The 14,514-nt window shown below is 39.2% G+C and overlaps 1 protein-coding gene across 2 annotated transcripts in view; it reads left to right on the top strand.

The window, feature by feature from the left end:
* GALNT18 (polypeptide N-acetylgalactosaminyltransferase 18) overlaps positions 1-10,155 on the top strand; it is a 210,774-nt gene extending 200,619 nt beyond the window's left edge. For both annotated transcript variants that reach the window (XM_041423272.1, XM_041423271.1), the window contains one exon: positions 9,683-10,155. In XM_041423272.1, coding sequence (XP_041279206.1) covers positions 9,683-9,829 — 147 coding nt within the window. In that variant the 3' untranslated portion in view covers positions 9,830-10,155. The remainder of the gene's footprint in view (positions 1-9,682) is intronic.
* The last annotated feature ends 4,359 nt before the right edge of the window (positions 10,156-14,514 follow it).

The following is a 14,514-nucleotide window of genomic DNA, read 5'->3' as shown; positions in this document are numbered from 1 at the left end:
CTTTGCAGTGCCACACCAGTCTCTGCTTGGCTTCTGCATTCCCCAGCTGTGTGAGAAGCATGGAAGGAGTTTTGCTGTTATTATTTCTAAATTCCCAGCTGAAAACAAAACTCTGTCCCTATCGAGCCAGTGGAAGTTGCATCTTTACTCCTAATGGAGACAAAAGCAGTATGTATGTGTAAGCAAGATCTGGCTACCAAGTCATCGTCTGCAGTCTGAGATAAGAAGATGAGAAAAATGTTCCTTTGGAAATCAGATAAATCAGGAAATTGAAAAAATTGACAAGAAAAGACTGTTATTCATTAAATGATCAGGCCATAAAGTCTGGTGTCCTGAAACCAAGAGTGGTGACACTCAGTATATTAGACAAAAAAGCAGATTATTTTCATTACTGTCTGTGTAAACTGAACAAGGTTTGTGCTGCAGAAGCAAGGACATTACTTTCCCAATATCACTTGTAATCAGATTTGTGTGGTTAGTGGGGAAGAAGCCATTTTCAATAACTAGACACTATGATCAGAGTCCCAAGGAGCTCAGCCTAAATTCCTGTGTTAGAATATGCAGATCAGTTGAAATACTGGTGCAAATTCATTTCCTAATTTTCTTCACTGTGCACTCAATTTATTTCTTAGGCCCTAGAGACTGGTTTAATCATAAGCATATAATGATAATGCAGTTTCTGGGTTAAAATGCATTAAGCCTTCTTCTTATGAAGCATTCAGATTAAAAAACTTAGATTAATTAAATACAACACACACACAAAAGAAATAAAATTGTCATTCAGTATTTTTGTTTTCCAAGGGAGTTATTCTAACAAATAATCCCATCTAAACCCCCCATAAACCTTTGGAAATCTGTTAACATGTCTGGGAAAAATATAAAAATCTTGGGTTTTCTAGTTGTGCTGAAAGGAGTTCTCATTTATCTGGCTGAAGAAGAGTAACTAGGTGTAACCTCTGCTAAGGCTGGTAAATAGCAATGTGAAGTTGTGTTCTCCACATCAGCCATGCATCTGTGCTGTGTCAGAGCAATATTTTCATCCGTAGAGAGAAAAAGAGAAAGAGGAAGGCAGTGAGGTGCTCCTAGGCGTGAGCTGCAGCTGCAGGATGTGCGTGTGTACAGGTGCGGACCCCTCACTGCCAGCCAGACACTGAGATGCTGGAATGTGTCTGGAGAAGGGCTGCAGAGCTGCTGACAGGTCTGGAGCACGAGGCTGAGGGAGATGGGGGTGTTTAGTCGGGAGAAAAGGAGGCTCTTGGGGGCCTCCTTGCTCTGTGTGAAGGGAGGGTGTAGCCAGGTGGGTGTTGGTCTCTTTTCTCAGTGATAGGATGAGAGGAAATGGCCTCAGGTTGTGCCAGGAGAGGTTTAGATTGGATATCAGGAAAGGGTGGTCAAGCAGGGGAGTAGGCTGCCCAGGGAAGTGATGCAGTCCCCATTCCTGGATATTTAAAGGACATGTAGATGTGGCACTTAGGGACATGGTTTGCTTTGGTTATGAAACTGATAGAGTTGAACTCAATGATCTAAAAGATCTCTTGCCACTGAAACACTTCTGTAATTCTATGTACCACAGTGATATTACTTTTATTAAAACCAAACAGGAAGACAAAACCTAGGAATATAACATTTTCTGCATCACAGATCATAAAATTAATTAACTAGATTAATTACCTCATCCAGAAGACTGCCCCTGGCAATGGTCAGTGCTTGCTGTTTCACAAAAATGAGCTCTGTTGTGAGGCAGCAGTTCATTGTAAGTCCAAGAGGATTCCCTTCCTGACCCCTGATTTGCTCTCTTGGAGAAGATTGAGGCTTGATTTGTCTGAATGATCATCTCAGCATGTCTAGAAACAGTTATCAGCACTCTTAAAATTAACTCAGCCCATCAAAAACATCTAGTCAGTCGCTGAACATTGATGTCTGAGACAATGGATTCAACAGGTTTCCTATACTCTTATAAATCACCAATAGTTGTAGCAAATTTTAAATCTAACACTCCTTTTTTCCTTAGAAACTTTGTTTACCAGTTCCTCACTGCTATTCACAGGTATGCTTTTTTTTAAAGGTAGGTCCCACTAATTTTCATTCCCCTACTAAGCAAAATCCTGTTTTCATGTTGCTATATTTTGTAATTATCCATCATCTGAATAGTCCATCACACTTCAAAACATCTTTGTTGCCTTTATCTGTCTTACACTTTAAACATCTTGAAGCAAGCCTAGATCACAGCAGATGAATCAAGCCTGAGGTGTTTGCAGAAATAATTTATGTACTCTCAGAATGAAAAAGGTAACTTTTCTGGGCTTTTCACAAAATGCAGTATTAAAACAAATAAAGCAAATGTCTCCAGCACTCTTGTCTTTTTCTTGGTTGTATCAAGATATTGTTTCACTACACAAGCAGCTGTTGCATGGAACAATAAATGAAAATAAAGTCAAGAATTCTGGGTTTTTGTTAGAGAAAACTTACCCTGCAGAAAACATTGGGCAAAGCATTAACCTTGGATATTTTCTGTAGGTCAAGTCACACACGACTCCAGAGGTGTTTAAAATGCAGGATTTGCCTAGATCCAACTCTTCTACTAGAGGGAGTATAAAATGTAGCAGTTGTAGCTGTTGCTGTGAACTGACATAGTTTAGAAACACATCTTAAGTTCTAATTTAGTACTTGAGTGTCAAAGTTGGAGCACTGAGTAGCCAGTGAGCATGGAATGTGGTGGCTTCTGCATATGGAGTTTTCTGAATGCTACCAAGTAGGACAAGCAGGCAGATGAGGGCAAATGAAGACACAAAAGACAAGTGTGGACATCATCCCCTTTAGTGATGAGGAAAATAAAATCAGAAATATCAGTCTGTGAATCATCCCTCACCAACATGCCTCTCTGCAGCTTACTCCTTTAAGTTCCCAAGAAGGCAATTTTATTTCTGAGTCCTGTTACTGGTTACTCAGGACAGCTGTGGTGAGAAAAACCACACACATCATCCTTAGCTGAGGAGCATCAAGCCAGTTCTTCCTTTTCCACCAACGACTTGCTAGGTAATCCTGGCTCTCAGAAGACCAACATAACACATCATCATCTGGATTTGCTGCCAAATAAAGACCAAACAATGCATTCAACTGTAAATTCTGCATTTAGCCATAGTTATCATTGCTATGTATGGAGAAAGGATTGCCTTTGTAATCTGCTTTCCACTCTACCACAGCCATCCCCACCCCTGAGACAGTGTTCAATAATTAATTATAAAAATCACATCATACACCTAGATGAGTTGTTGCTGCGTGTTTTTCTAGCATGTCAGGAAGATTTCCTGGCCACTGCTGATAGCGTAATAATTCATGTTCACTTTCTAAAAAATATCTTAGTCTGGCTAATGTATTCTTCTCCAAAACTTCTGTTTTTGTATCCCAATTTTCTGTAGTAAAACACATTTCCAGCTATCATAACCTGAAGAGCTTCTTGATATCTCAGTAAAGGCTTGAATTTAATTATTTTCAAGTTATTATTTTCTTAATCTTGCTATTAACAGGACTGCAACCTGTTATAAATCTGTGGTAATTTTTTTATATATGTGGAGAAATGTTAGTGATAGGTATAGATCCATGTGTTCCATTTCTGATTTTTATGCTGTATCTCTGTAATTTCTATTCCAGTTACATTCTCTGAATGAAACTGCATTTCCTTGTACCAGGTTTAATTGCTTTTATTTTAATACCTGAATTAACAGTATAGTGTATTTCTACATCCTGGAGGGAGTAAGCAAATCAGACAATCCAATCTAGGGTAAACAAAACAGAAAATTATTGCACAGATGTCTAGTTACTAAAACCTGCTCTGGACATACAGATGAGGCTGCTTCATTCGGTTTGTCATAGCTGCAGTATTAAAAATTTAGTGCAGCATTATGAAAATTTAGCATTTATGATCATGTAAAACCTGAACATGCAGATGTCTTGGGAGAGGAATGAGACAAAATTTTGATGTAGACATTGAAGTGTCTTAACTGTTGAATGATGTTTAATCCCTTTGTCATAGGATGTTTCACAATACTGACACACTGAGTACCAGCAAGTGGATGTAAGTGCTTGGGTGGCTACCTGACAACAGAACTTGAGTGCAGGAGGAGGGAAAAAATCTACTTTATCCTTAAGAAGTGGTTTGGCTGATCCCTATTATAATACCACTTAAGTTTACATTGCACATAGTAAATAGTTTTGTATAGTATTGGAAAAATAAATTCACATTTTAAGTGAGTTTTGTAAAAATTCTCATTTGTTTATCTGCCCTGTAAATAAAGATCCAAATAGCTGAACAGATAACAATATATTTTTAATATATAAACCTGCTGTATATGATATTTCATATACATAAAAGCAGTTAAATGCACCTTATTTTCACAGTACTCATATAAAATATATTAGGAAGCATGTCTTTGAGGAAGGGCAGCTATATACTTCAGGGAGAAATATTCAATTAAAATAGTTCAAGTTAATTGATGAAAGATTTGAATAGCAAAAGATATGTTATAGAGCCTGCTTTACTTACAGCACACCTGTTAGACAAAGAGTTGGGAAATTTGTCATACTTCTTTGGATTCAAGAAGAAGTTAATCAATTACCTCTATATTATATATATATATCTATATCCTTTATACAGCTAAAAAGCAGAAAATTTAAACTGAATAACATAATCCAATATTTCCAAGAAACAGGTAATACTGAAAGTGCATAAATTACTGGATGGGATAAATTATTCCCTTCTTCCTATGAACATTTTCTTACTGCTTCAACGTCCATACAGAAGTGAATCACACAGAGGGAAAAAATGCCTTGTATAATTTGAGTAATTTTCTTTATGATTAAATTTGGTGTACTAACAGACACTGAAAATTTACCCCAGTATTCTGGGGAAATGCACGAGGAGATAAAGTGTTCTGTTTGAAGTGCAGATTGTCTCATATACCTCACCATAATTCTTTGATTGAAATGTATCAAAGCAACAGCAAAGATTAGAGTTTCTGCCTCAAAGGCAGAGTGAACATGTAAATATTTGAGGCCACCGATTGAGGTCCAAATAGAAAATTAATAGACCAGAGAATACAAGGCTCTATACAGTGTATGTGATAGGAGGCTGGATATACTCATTAACCTTTGAAGACCTTTTTCTGATATATCCATGTTTAGGCAAGCATGTTTGTTTTTTCTCTTTCAGGTAGAATAACATGAGCTTTAATAGGATGAGCAAAAAGCAGGTTTAAACTCTAAAAGGAAAAGTGTTTATGTTAGAGTAACTCCTACAAAATAGCCATCAGTCTGATTTTCATAATGCTGACAACTTCCAGTGCCCATTTAACATCCCTCTTCTCTACAAGTGACCAGGTCTTACAGGGTGATCAGGTTTGGTAACTGTGCATCTACTGCTCCCAGTAAACCAAAAAAGATCCCGTAGAACATTCAACAAAAACTGTCTGATTACTTTGCACATCTCGGTACTGCAAGATTTTGCAGGCACATCAAATGGTGTTCTTAAGTGCCATATTACTGGATAAATTCTGCTTTAGTGAAAGACTGGGAAGGAAACCCCTTACATGCAGTAGAAATGCAGAAAGTGCAATAACTCTAAAGGAAGTCAAAAGCATTGCTTTCCACTCTCTGTACCAGGATGTTGACTTGAGACAGTGTTAACATTAAAAGTACACCTACGAAGCACTCGATCAGTTTTCTGTGTGTCTGAGTACCAGCAGGAGCTGAGAACATTTGTGCCTCTCACAGGAATTTCTTCAATTTGCTTGGCAAAAACCATGCAGTTTTCAGTCAAACCTGTTAGTGCTCACACGTTCAGTCTATTTTTTACAGAATAGTTGACCTGGATGCTTATTTATCCTCTTGAGACTTCTACCATTGAGCTGTCTCTCATCATCAGTGATCTTAATCCTAATTCTATTCAATTGTGCAGAATTCCTCTTGTTTCAGCCTGCAGAATTATGTTTAACATTTCATGATTGAAGACATTACTCTAGGCTATCAATTTTTGCCTTTAAATTGGAAAGTAGAGATCTTGCCTAGAATGGGGAAAGGAACCCAGATGGGCAGCTTGGCTTTCACTGAGCCTGAAGAGTAGTAACACAATAAACCCTTTTGCCAAGCATGCAGTAAATCCAATTATGAGAGTTTTATACAAGTTTGGATAACTGCTTACTATTAAAAAAAGGCAAAAAATAATTAACTTAAAGGGTACCTTTGCCTGCATTTGGCTTTAGGGTTCCAAGTGTTAATGATGACAGCAGACTTCAGAAACCATTCAGGAATGCTGTAATTTGGAAGCCAAGCCAGTTAGAGGAGCAAAACACAGTGTTAGCTTCTGATGCCTCAGTCGTGCCTGCTCATTTTTTTCCTGGAGTTACTCAGTTTGTGTGCTTCAATCCTTGCGCAGCTCACTGGTTCAGGCTTTGCAACCTGTATTAGGTGCACTGTCAGCAACCCAGAGCTGACAGGACAATACCACTGTCCCAGGCTTGGACTGGGTATATGAAAGGGTAAAAACAAAACACAGCTAATTAGAAAAATAAGAGGAAATTTGAAGTACCATACAAACCTTCCTCCCTGTACTTCAGAGCAGTTCTTTAATTTCTATGCCTGCTGAAAGCATCTAATGCACCTACTCTGAGGGCTGAAGCAGTGGCTCTGCACAGAAGCAGAGCAGCTTAGCTCCTAACAGGGCTTGAGCCTTGATGTTTCTCTTTTGTGGTTAAAAAAAGCACGTCCTGCTAGAAGCATCTGTCCTCTCTGCAATACTCAATTCACACGTATTAGCCACTACTTAATTTTGGTGTCTCTTTTATGTTCCATGCAGCAGCTCCAATGCACTCAGCAGGGTGGTTTTCAGTAGCCAGTGCAGAGCACTTTCCTCATGTCAAAAAGATCTTCCTTGGCTTTTTTATCTCCCCATTCACTTGTTTCTGTTAAATAAAAGCCAGATTTCACATAAGGTCACATCAGAAAGTGAAGGAGTGTGAGGGGGCTCTTTATATGTATTTTTGGTTGCTTGCTTGTTCTGTTTTTCCTTAGGAATGGTTTACACTTTGTTTGTGTAGCTGCCTGTATTAAAGTGTTTCTCATGATTACATTTACTATAACACCTAGGTCTGCTCTACAAAATTTAGAAAAAAGGAAAAAATGTTGTCTCCACTGTGAACATCCTCCTTCTTCTACCCCCAAATCCACATGGCATTTGTGCCCATTCAAGTGAAAGAAGCCCTTAACCACTGAAACAAATGGGAATTAAGCAGAAAAATTCCAGCTCTGCATGGCAGTCTTTAAGTCTTACCACTCATTCCTCTACCTAACAGAGCTCCAAGTGCTGTATTTCACAAGCAAATGGAGAGAGGGAATTCTGTTCCTCTCCTTATGCCAGTAAGTTAGAAATGACAGGAGAAGCCTAAGAGTACCATGCACAGAGTTATATCCCAAGTCCAGAAATCAGGCAAGTAAACTGAGTTAGTTTTCTAACAAGACAAAGTAGGAAAACTTTCCTCAGCTCCCAGTGCAGGTTCTGAGCCAGGAATGTCTCAAGCACCAGAAGTCAGAGGAGAGACAACCAATAAATGAAAGATACAAAACTAGTTTACATAACTAACAGCAACACAAGCACCTCCAGCATTAGTTGAAAACACAAGGAAGTTCATCTTAATTTTGGCTTTAGGCAGAAACACTTGTAAGGTGTAATTCCCAATTCCCACTTTAAGCCAAGAGAGCTGGCCCTGGGTGCCATGCAACACTGAGGGTACCCAGTGGAAAACCACACCACAGCTTTCATCAAGAATAGAAAGGTCATGTTATTCTAGAAGAAAAAAGAGAACTGTTCCTTTCACAATAAGAAAATACCCATTACCTTAGAGTTTTACATGTGAATAAACTAGTTCAGAGCTTATTAAATTAACTTGGAGAAAAAAAATCAACCTCACTGCAATGATCTCTAGAAGGCCAAAGTAACCAAGGGAATGAGATTAGTGGAGGGGGGGAGGCAGGGAGCAGGGGGATGTACTGTGGGTGTCTAGGATAAGAGAAAAAATGGCATATAATAAAGGATTGACAAAGTTTTCATCCTAGTTTCTTCAAATTTCTTGTATGTCACGCAGTGTTATTGCTTTTGGATAGTTTGGAGTTTATGCTCTCACCAGACAGCCAAATTTAACTACTGTTATTAATACAAATGTCAATAACAGTTATACAGCAGTGGGAAAATGCAGTTCACTCAGCATTTCATTATGGAGGTGTATTAAAATGCCTCTGCAATCCTGTCTGTCTAGTAAAGTAATCAGTGGAAATTTTATCAAGGCTGCACATAGACCTACCAGGGGATTTATGGGAGCCACGTGTTTTGAATTTTTGTGGATTATTCTAGAAATGGTCCCTCTTATCCAAAGCTATATTTAAAATGTGGAGCTTTCAAACCTAATTTCAATGACCAGGCCCAAAATGCTATTTTAGAAGTCCCATCTTAGAGAAAGTTCTTGCTTAAGCAGTAGTGGTGGGACAGGAGGGAACCTCAGCTACCTGTCTGAATGAAGCAGAACCTGTGCTGAATGGCACAAGCTGCCCTTGTCTGGGGAGCAGCCTGCTCTGAAACAGCACACAGCCTTTCTGTGGGCTTATGCCAACATCCTTCCCAGTCCTGCCCAGTTTATGCCAATGTCCTTCCCAGTTTTGACTTTATAATGCAAGGTATAAGGTATAACACAGACTTGAACAAAAGTATGAGGTGGTCGGTTTTTGTATCGTGCATATAAGCAATTTCAGTGCTTCTGCTCTTTCCGTACTTCAGGTGTACTGACCTACACCAACTCCATTCTTTGATTTACAGATTAAGCCAGTAATTCTCTACACATCTCCAAGGTCCTTTAGAGAAAGCCACTTTCATTCTTCTGTGCAATTGCTCTACTCTGTGCATTTCCATGTATCTTGGAAGAAACCTCCCAGACACTGATGTGTACAAGTTATCTGTTGCCTTCCTTATACAGGAGAGAGGAGGAAAGAACCAACTGAAAACAGATTTAAAGAGGGGGAATGTAATTTATGTCACCTGCATGACAATTTAATTGTAATTGAGGTCTATAGTTATTTGTGTGATAGCAGTGATTTAAACCTTGATGCAACTCAAAAATGAAGGCAGGGCTTTAATAAGGCACCATTAAAGTGGGAATTGAATAGAATCAATACTGAGAATTAACAAGAAAATATTATAAAAGGCATTTCAGTATTCAAGGAATAAACAGTTTTTGCATTTTATCATTTAAGGCAGCATACCATGGCTGTCTTTTGCCTTATTTTGGTGTTCAGAAGTGCAGCAGAACCACAAAATCAGGGAACTCAAGCAAGCAGGAAAGCTTTTGGCTTTATTATGGTTAAAATGCATGGGTAGAAACACAGCTCCGTTCCAGAAATCCCCTTTGCTGAAATAGAAACCAGGCAATTGAGACTAGTGCAAACTGCATCAGAGATTAAACCAGCCTGTGGCAAAGGAACCTTCATTCCAAATCCAGCGCTTACCTTGTCTCTAACTGGAAAGTTTTTCACAGTAGATGGACACTGGAATGTTCTATAATTTATATTACCCCCCAGTAGCAATGCTAAACAAAGTCTGTGTTTAACAAAAACACTTTTCTTTTTCCCCCAATCTTTACAGGGAGGTCCTATCCAGAACCGAAAATCCAAGCGCTGCCTGGAATTGCAGGAAAACAATGAAAATGAATTTGGATTTCAAGTGGTCCTTCAGAAGTGCACTGGACAACGCTGGTCCATAACAAATGTCCTGAGAAGCTTGTCATTATAGCAGACTAAATTTTGTACCCATTTCTTTTGCTACTGTGTAGCAAGTACTGCATTGTCGCCTGCTGTACTGTATTCCCTCCCTGTCCCCCAAGTTCCTTCTCTCCCCTTTTTTGTCTCTGATTTGATTTTGTGAGTGTGTGGAAATAGGGTTTGTGGGCTGGAAATAAGAAGTTTTTATTTCATAATGATGTTTTCATGACATTTATAGAGATGCTGAATGACAGGTGACGGGTAGGCTATCCTAAAATATTTTACAACTGTAAATATTAAGCAAATGGAGAATATTTATATCTCAAACTTTTATTGAATAAAAAAGTCCAAACACTTTTACTGCGTAGGTGTCTCCATGGAAATCCATTTGGAAGTTAAGTGCTGGTTTCACTGCTTTCATTAACCCAGGCCTGATCTCGGCATGTTGCTGCAGATCACCAGAATTCTCCAGACTTTTGATAAAAAGTTCTACCTGCACACCAATAGCTACAGCGAGGGAGGATTTTCTCCATTCTCCCTCTCCTGAGATCTGTCTAGGCCACTGTTGCTACTGGTGTGCAAATACAGGGGAAAGGTCTGGGGTGTGGAGGTGTTATGTCCCCAAGTATTTTTCCTCTCCAATACCACTTAATAAAACCCCAGAGATAACCCCAGGGCTCAAGTGAGGTAGGGAAGAGAATTTGTTGAAAAGAAGGGGAAAAATATCCAAGAGAAAAGCAGCAGCTGCTGGAAGAAAACTAAAATATAAACCCTGACATTTCGCAGTGGGTTGGCCTCCATTTCAGTGGCTGAACTTTTCTTCCAATTCTTCATTGTTCTTACAACTCCTTTTTTTAAATGCAGTTATTCCCCAGGTACTGCAGACTTGGGTAAAAATGGCTCCATCCAAGAGAAAAAGGTACAAATTCACTCTACTTTTCTCCCTGCCTTGAAGGAGGTGTGAATGCAATTCCATATCACTTCATCTCTACTCAGACACGCGAGGAGAGAAAATTTGATGAGGTAAACCAGAGCACTGGGATTACTAGATCTATTTCCAGCTGTTTTTATTTGTATGTAAATTCCTTCTCTTTTATCTCCTTTCTCTTCTCTATTTGTTCTTTTTATTCTATTTTCTACCTTAAGCAACAGTCCTAACCTGTTTTGGAGCTGGTTATGTGCCAGACTCTTTTACAGACTGGCTTCATGTTGAGCATGCATTGCTTCCTGGAGCTGTTCAATAAGCCTTGGTGCACGTCAATTTAAGGTATTCTAATTTATGCTATATATATTTATCATATAGATAGATGTATGGTTACCATACATCTGCTTCTCAAAGAGGAAAACCCTGATCCAACAACAGGAGAGAAGTCATAGAGATGGAGATGCACTGAACACCTGACCTTTGACTAACTTGGGAGGCCCCTCAGCCTTTTTGAGTAAAAAAATGCACATTAAAATTAGAATTAGAATGCAGAGTCATTTTGAGCACTCCCTAATTCAGCCATTCCAGATGAATGGGGAAGAAACTACATGTTCAGACAGAAAAAGCATGGAATTCATGCAGAGTAGCAGGAGACAAACTGAGCTTCCTTCCAGCAAAGATATTGAGGCTTCGGTGCATGGAGATGCAGCCATAAGGAAAACACAAATGCTGTGGGTCAAATCAGGCTCCTCTTGATTTCTCCAGGCTTACTGATGTGGGGCTTCTCTTTTTGGTCTGGGGATGTTTTTATTTATGAACACTAGAAGGAGATACCTAGCAAAGACTTGAAAGAAAGGTGCTAAGTTCTGAATTGCTGTATTCATACCATAATTAATATCCTGTGTCTAGAATCTGCCCAGAGAAGACGGGAGTTACTCCTGATCACATTGCAGCAGTGTGCTGATGCCCATTGCCAAGTGAAAAACAAAACAAAAAAAAAACTACAAAAAACCACACCCCACTTGAGTGAACCATATCACGGTGCCAAACCACAGTCACAGAATGGTTTGCGTTGGAAGAGGCCATAAAGATCTCTAGAACAAGCCCCCTGCCATGGGCAGGGACACCTTCCACTTGACCAGGTCACTCAAGCCCCATCCAGCCTGGCCTTGATCCCCTCAGGGATGGGACATGCACATCTCTGGACAGCCTGTGCCTCAGCCCCCACGCAGAAAGAAAATTCCTCTATCTATCCAACCCAAATTTCCCCTCTTTCAGTCTGACCCCATTGCTCCTTGTCCTAGCACCCCTGTTCTGTGCCAGCTGCACACCAGCTCCAAGGCTGCTGCTTCCCTTGATTCCCATGGGGTCTGCACTCAGGAACACTTTTCTTCAACAATTTTACAGGGAGTCCTTCGGTGGTGACTGTGGATTTAAATTTGAGCGCACTGCAATTCTGGTACCTACAGCAGAATTACCAGAATAAAAATTCTTGATGGGAAACCCTATAAATATGGACTTAAAACATTACTTTATACTGCAGCAATTTGGCTATAGGTAAAATGCATGATTTAGAATATACTTTTCCATTTGTTTTTTATCATGGAGCAAACATTTTTATGTGATAACATAATAAAAGGGAAAGGGGTTTAAATCTGTGGGTAAGCCTACCAAAAGGGTACAGTAAAAATTATGAGTGTACATAAGCATCACCATTATTGTGCTCTGAGACCTCAGGTCTCTGAACAGACTTTCTCTGACAAGCTTCTCAGCAAAACACAACAGCACAAGCAGAACTGAAGGATGTGGCCACATTTCACTGGACACTTAGCAATGAACTGCCTCATCACCACTTTTTCAGCTGCACAAAAATTACACAGGTAGAGGAGCACTGCCTCACACTGTCAAAGAGAAAAAATAATCAAAAGTACCAAGTGGCAAATAAAACTCATCTTCACTTTCTGGAAAACTATAGAACTTTATTAAACCTTATGATCAGTTCCTCAAAAGTAAAAAATACTCCCTAACAATAGTTGTTTTTATTTGGGGGGTTTTGATTGTTTTAAAGAGGAAAAGCTAGCAAAGAATACCATTCCAGAAGTCATAAAACTCCTCAAAATTGAGTCTAGTCAGAGATGAAGATGACCAGAAAGATCCCAGTCAGCTCTCTTCCTCCTACTGCTTGACAACTATTCCCATATATTTTGCTCAGTTTTTCTTGACAAATGACAGTTCACCTACCACCTCTAGCAGCTGACAAGGATATACTGACAATAACATTTCGAGAAATCCTAAGCCTTCTTCCTACAGTACTTGTTAAATATTTATGGACAGCAAATACCTTCTCAGGTGTCATTCCCTTGTAGCAGGATATCACCTGCAGTGGTTTTCCAAGGTTTCCCCGTGTGTTCTCTCACCACATTAGCACATGGGGCAAGCTACCAGCACCAAGGAGGAAAGAAGCTGTGCTGATGATGTGAGGACAGCATGCAGAGCATTTCCACATCCTTAGGGAGAAGGTGTTAGGGTTTGGCTTGTATCAGAGATCCTTAGGCAATACTTTTGGAGATGGGCTGTACAGTCTTCAGAAGAGAGCCAGGTTCCAGGAATTTATTCATTTATATGTTTATATACTTATTTTTACAAAGCTACAGGTATTCAGGGGCGTGGATTGCTGACACCATACCCATTCATTCCCAGCTGGAACTCTGACAGGAGAATTCATTATTATCCTTGCCTGCCTGATCTTTCCAGGCCTGCCTGATCTTTCCAGGCTTGCCAACATCTGTTGGCAGTGACTGTGCAGAGCACAGTTTAGGACTGTCCTCTTTTGCTGTGGAAGAGGCAGGTTTTTTGGTTTCATCTTTCTGAAGGACCAAAATTTCATCCTCCAGCATCATGTGTCTTTTTCTGTGTCTTTTATAAACAGAAGTTAATCAGTAAAAACTAATCACTGAGCCTTTTTGTGTATGTTAATCAAGAGGTAGTTGCAAAAATTATAATTAAGCAAGTGGCTGCCATATGTCTTTTTATACTGGGTAACACCGAATACTTAGCTGGAGATATAAAGGGAAACAGATTTTAGAAGGTCATACTTACATTTTACAATCAATGTAAAAATGTGTCTGTAAGCACAATTTTGCTTTCAGACCTAAATTATGAGTATTTGTGTGTATATATCTCTGCATCATCAAATACATGTAAATTTATGTATAAAACATAAGCATGCACGTACACAGACAGCTTACTGGCCAACCACAACAAAAGAAAAATTACATTAAAGTGCACTTTATCCAACTACAGTTTTTTAAGACATGCAGATAAAGACACCAAAATGTGAGGTTTGGTTCACAATTACATCACTGCTACACAGAACACCTTCAGCACTACAGCTATTTTTAACGCTGACAAAAAAAGCAGAACACATGATCCCTTTTCAACATTTTTTCAAGTAAATGTTAGAAGTTTTCCACGATAACTTCTCCAACCAGAATACAAAATAGCTGTGTTAACACAGAAGCTCAGGAGGCAATTAGCAAGGCTTTTATCTAACAGTGCATTCTCTACTGCTTTTCTAAATTTTCCCCCTGCTACACACCTCGCTTTGAAAATACTTGAAAGTGCAAAAGTTGAGTCTCAGGTCTGTCATTCATGGCTGCATTCTTAAACAGCAAAGCAATGTATTGTTGTTTACTGACTAACATTAGCTTTGCATTGTCAGATGAAAGTATTTTACTTGAATTCAGTCTTGTTCTGAATAGTTTGAGGGGATTTTTGTGATAAAGCATCTG

This window comes from Onychostruthus taczanowskii, unplaced genomic scaffold (genome assembly GCF_017590055.1).
Source record: "Onychostruthus taczanowskii isolate IOZ18803 unplaced genomic scaffold, ASM1759005v1 scaffold76, whole genome shotgun sequence".
NCBI lineage: Eukaryota > Metazoa > Chordata > Aves > Passeriformes > Passeridae > Onychostruthus > Onychostruthus taczanowskii.
This window is presented reverse-complemented; position numbering and strand designations above follow the sequence as displayed.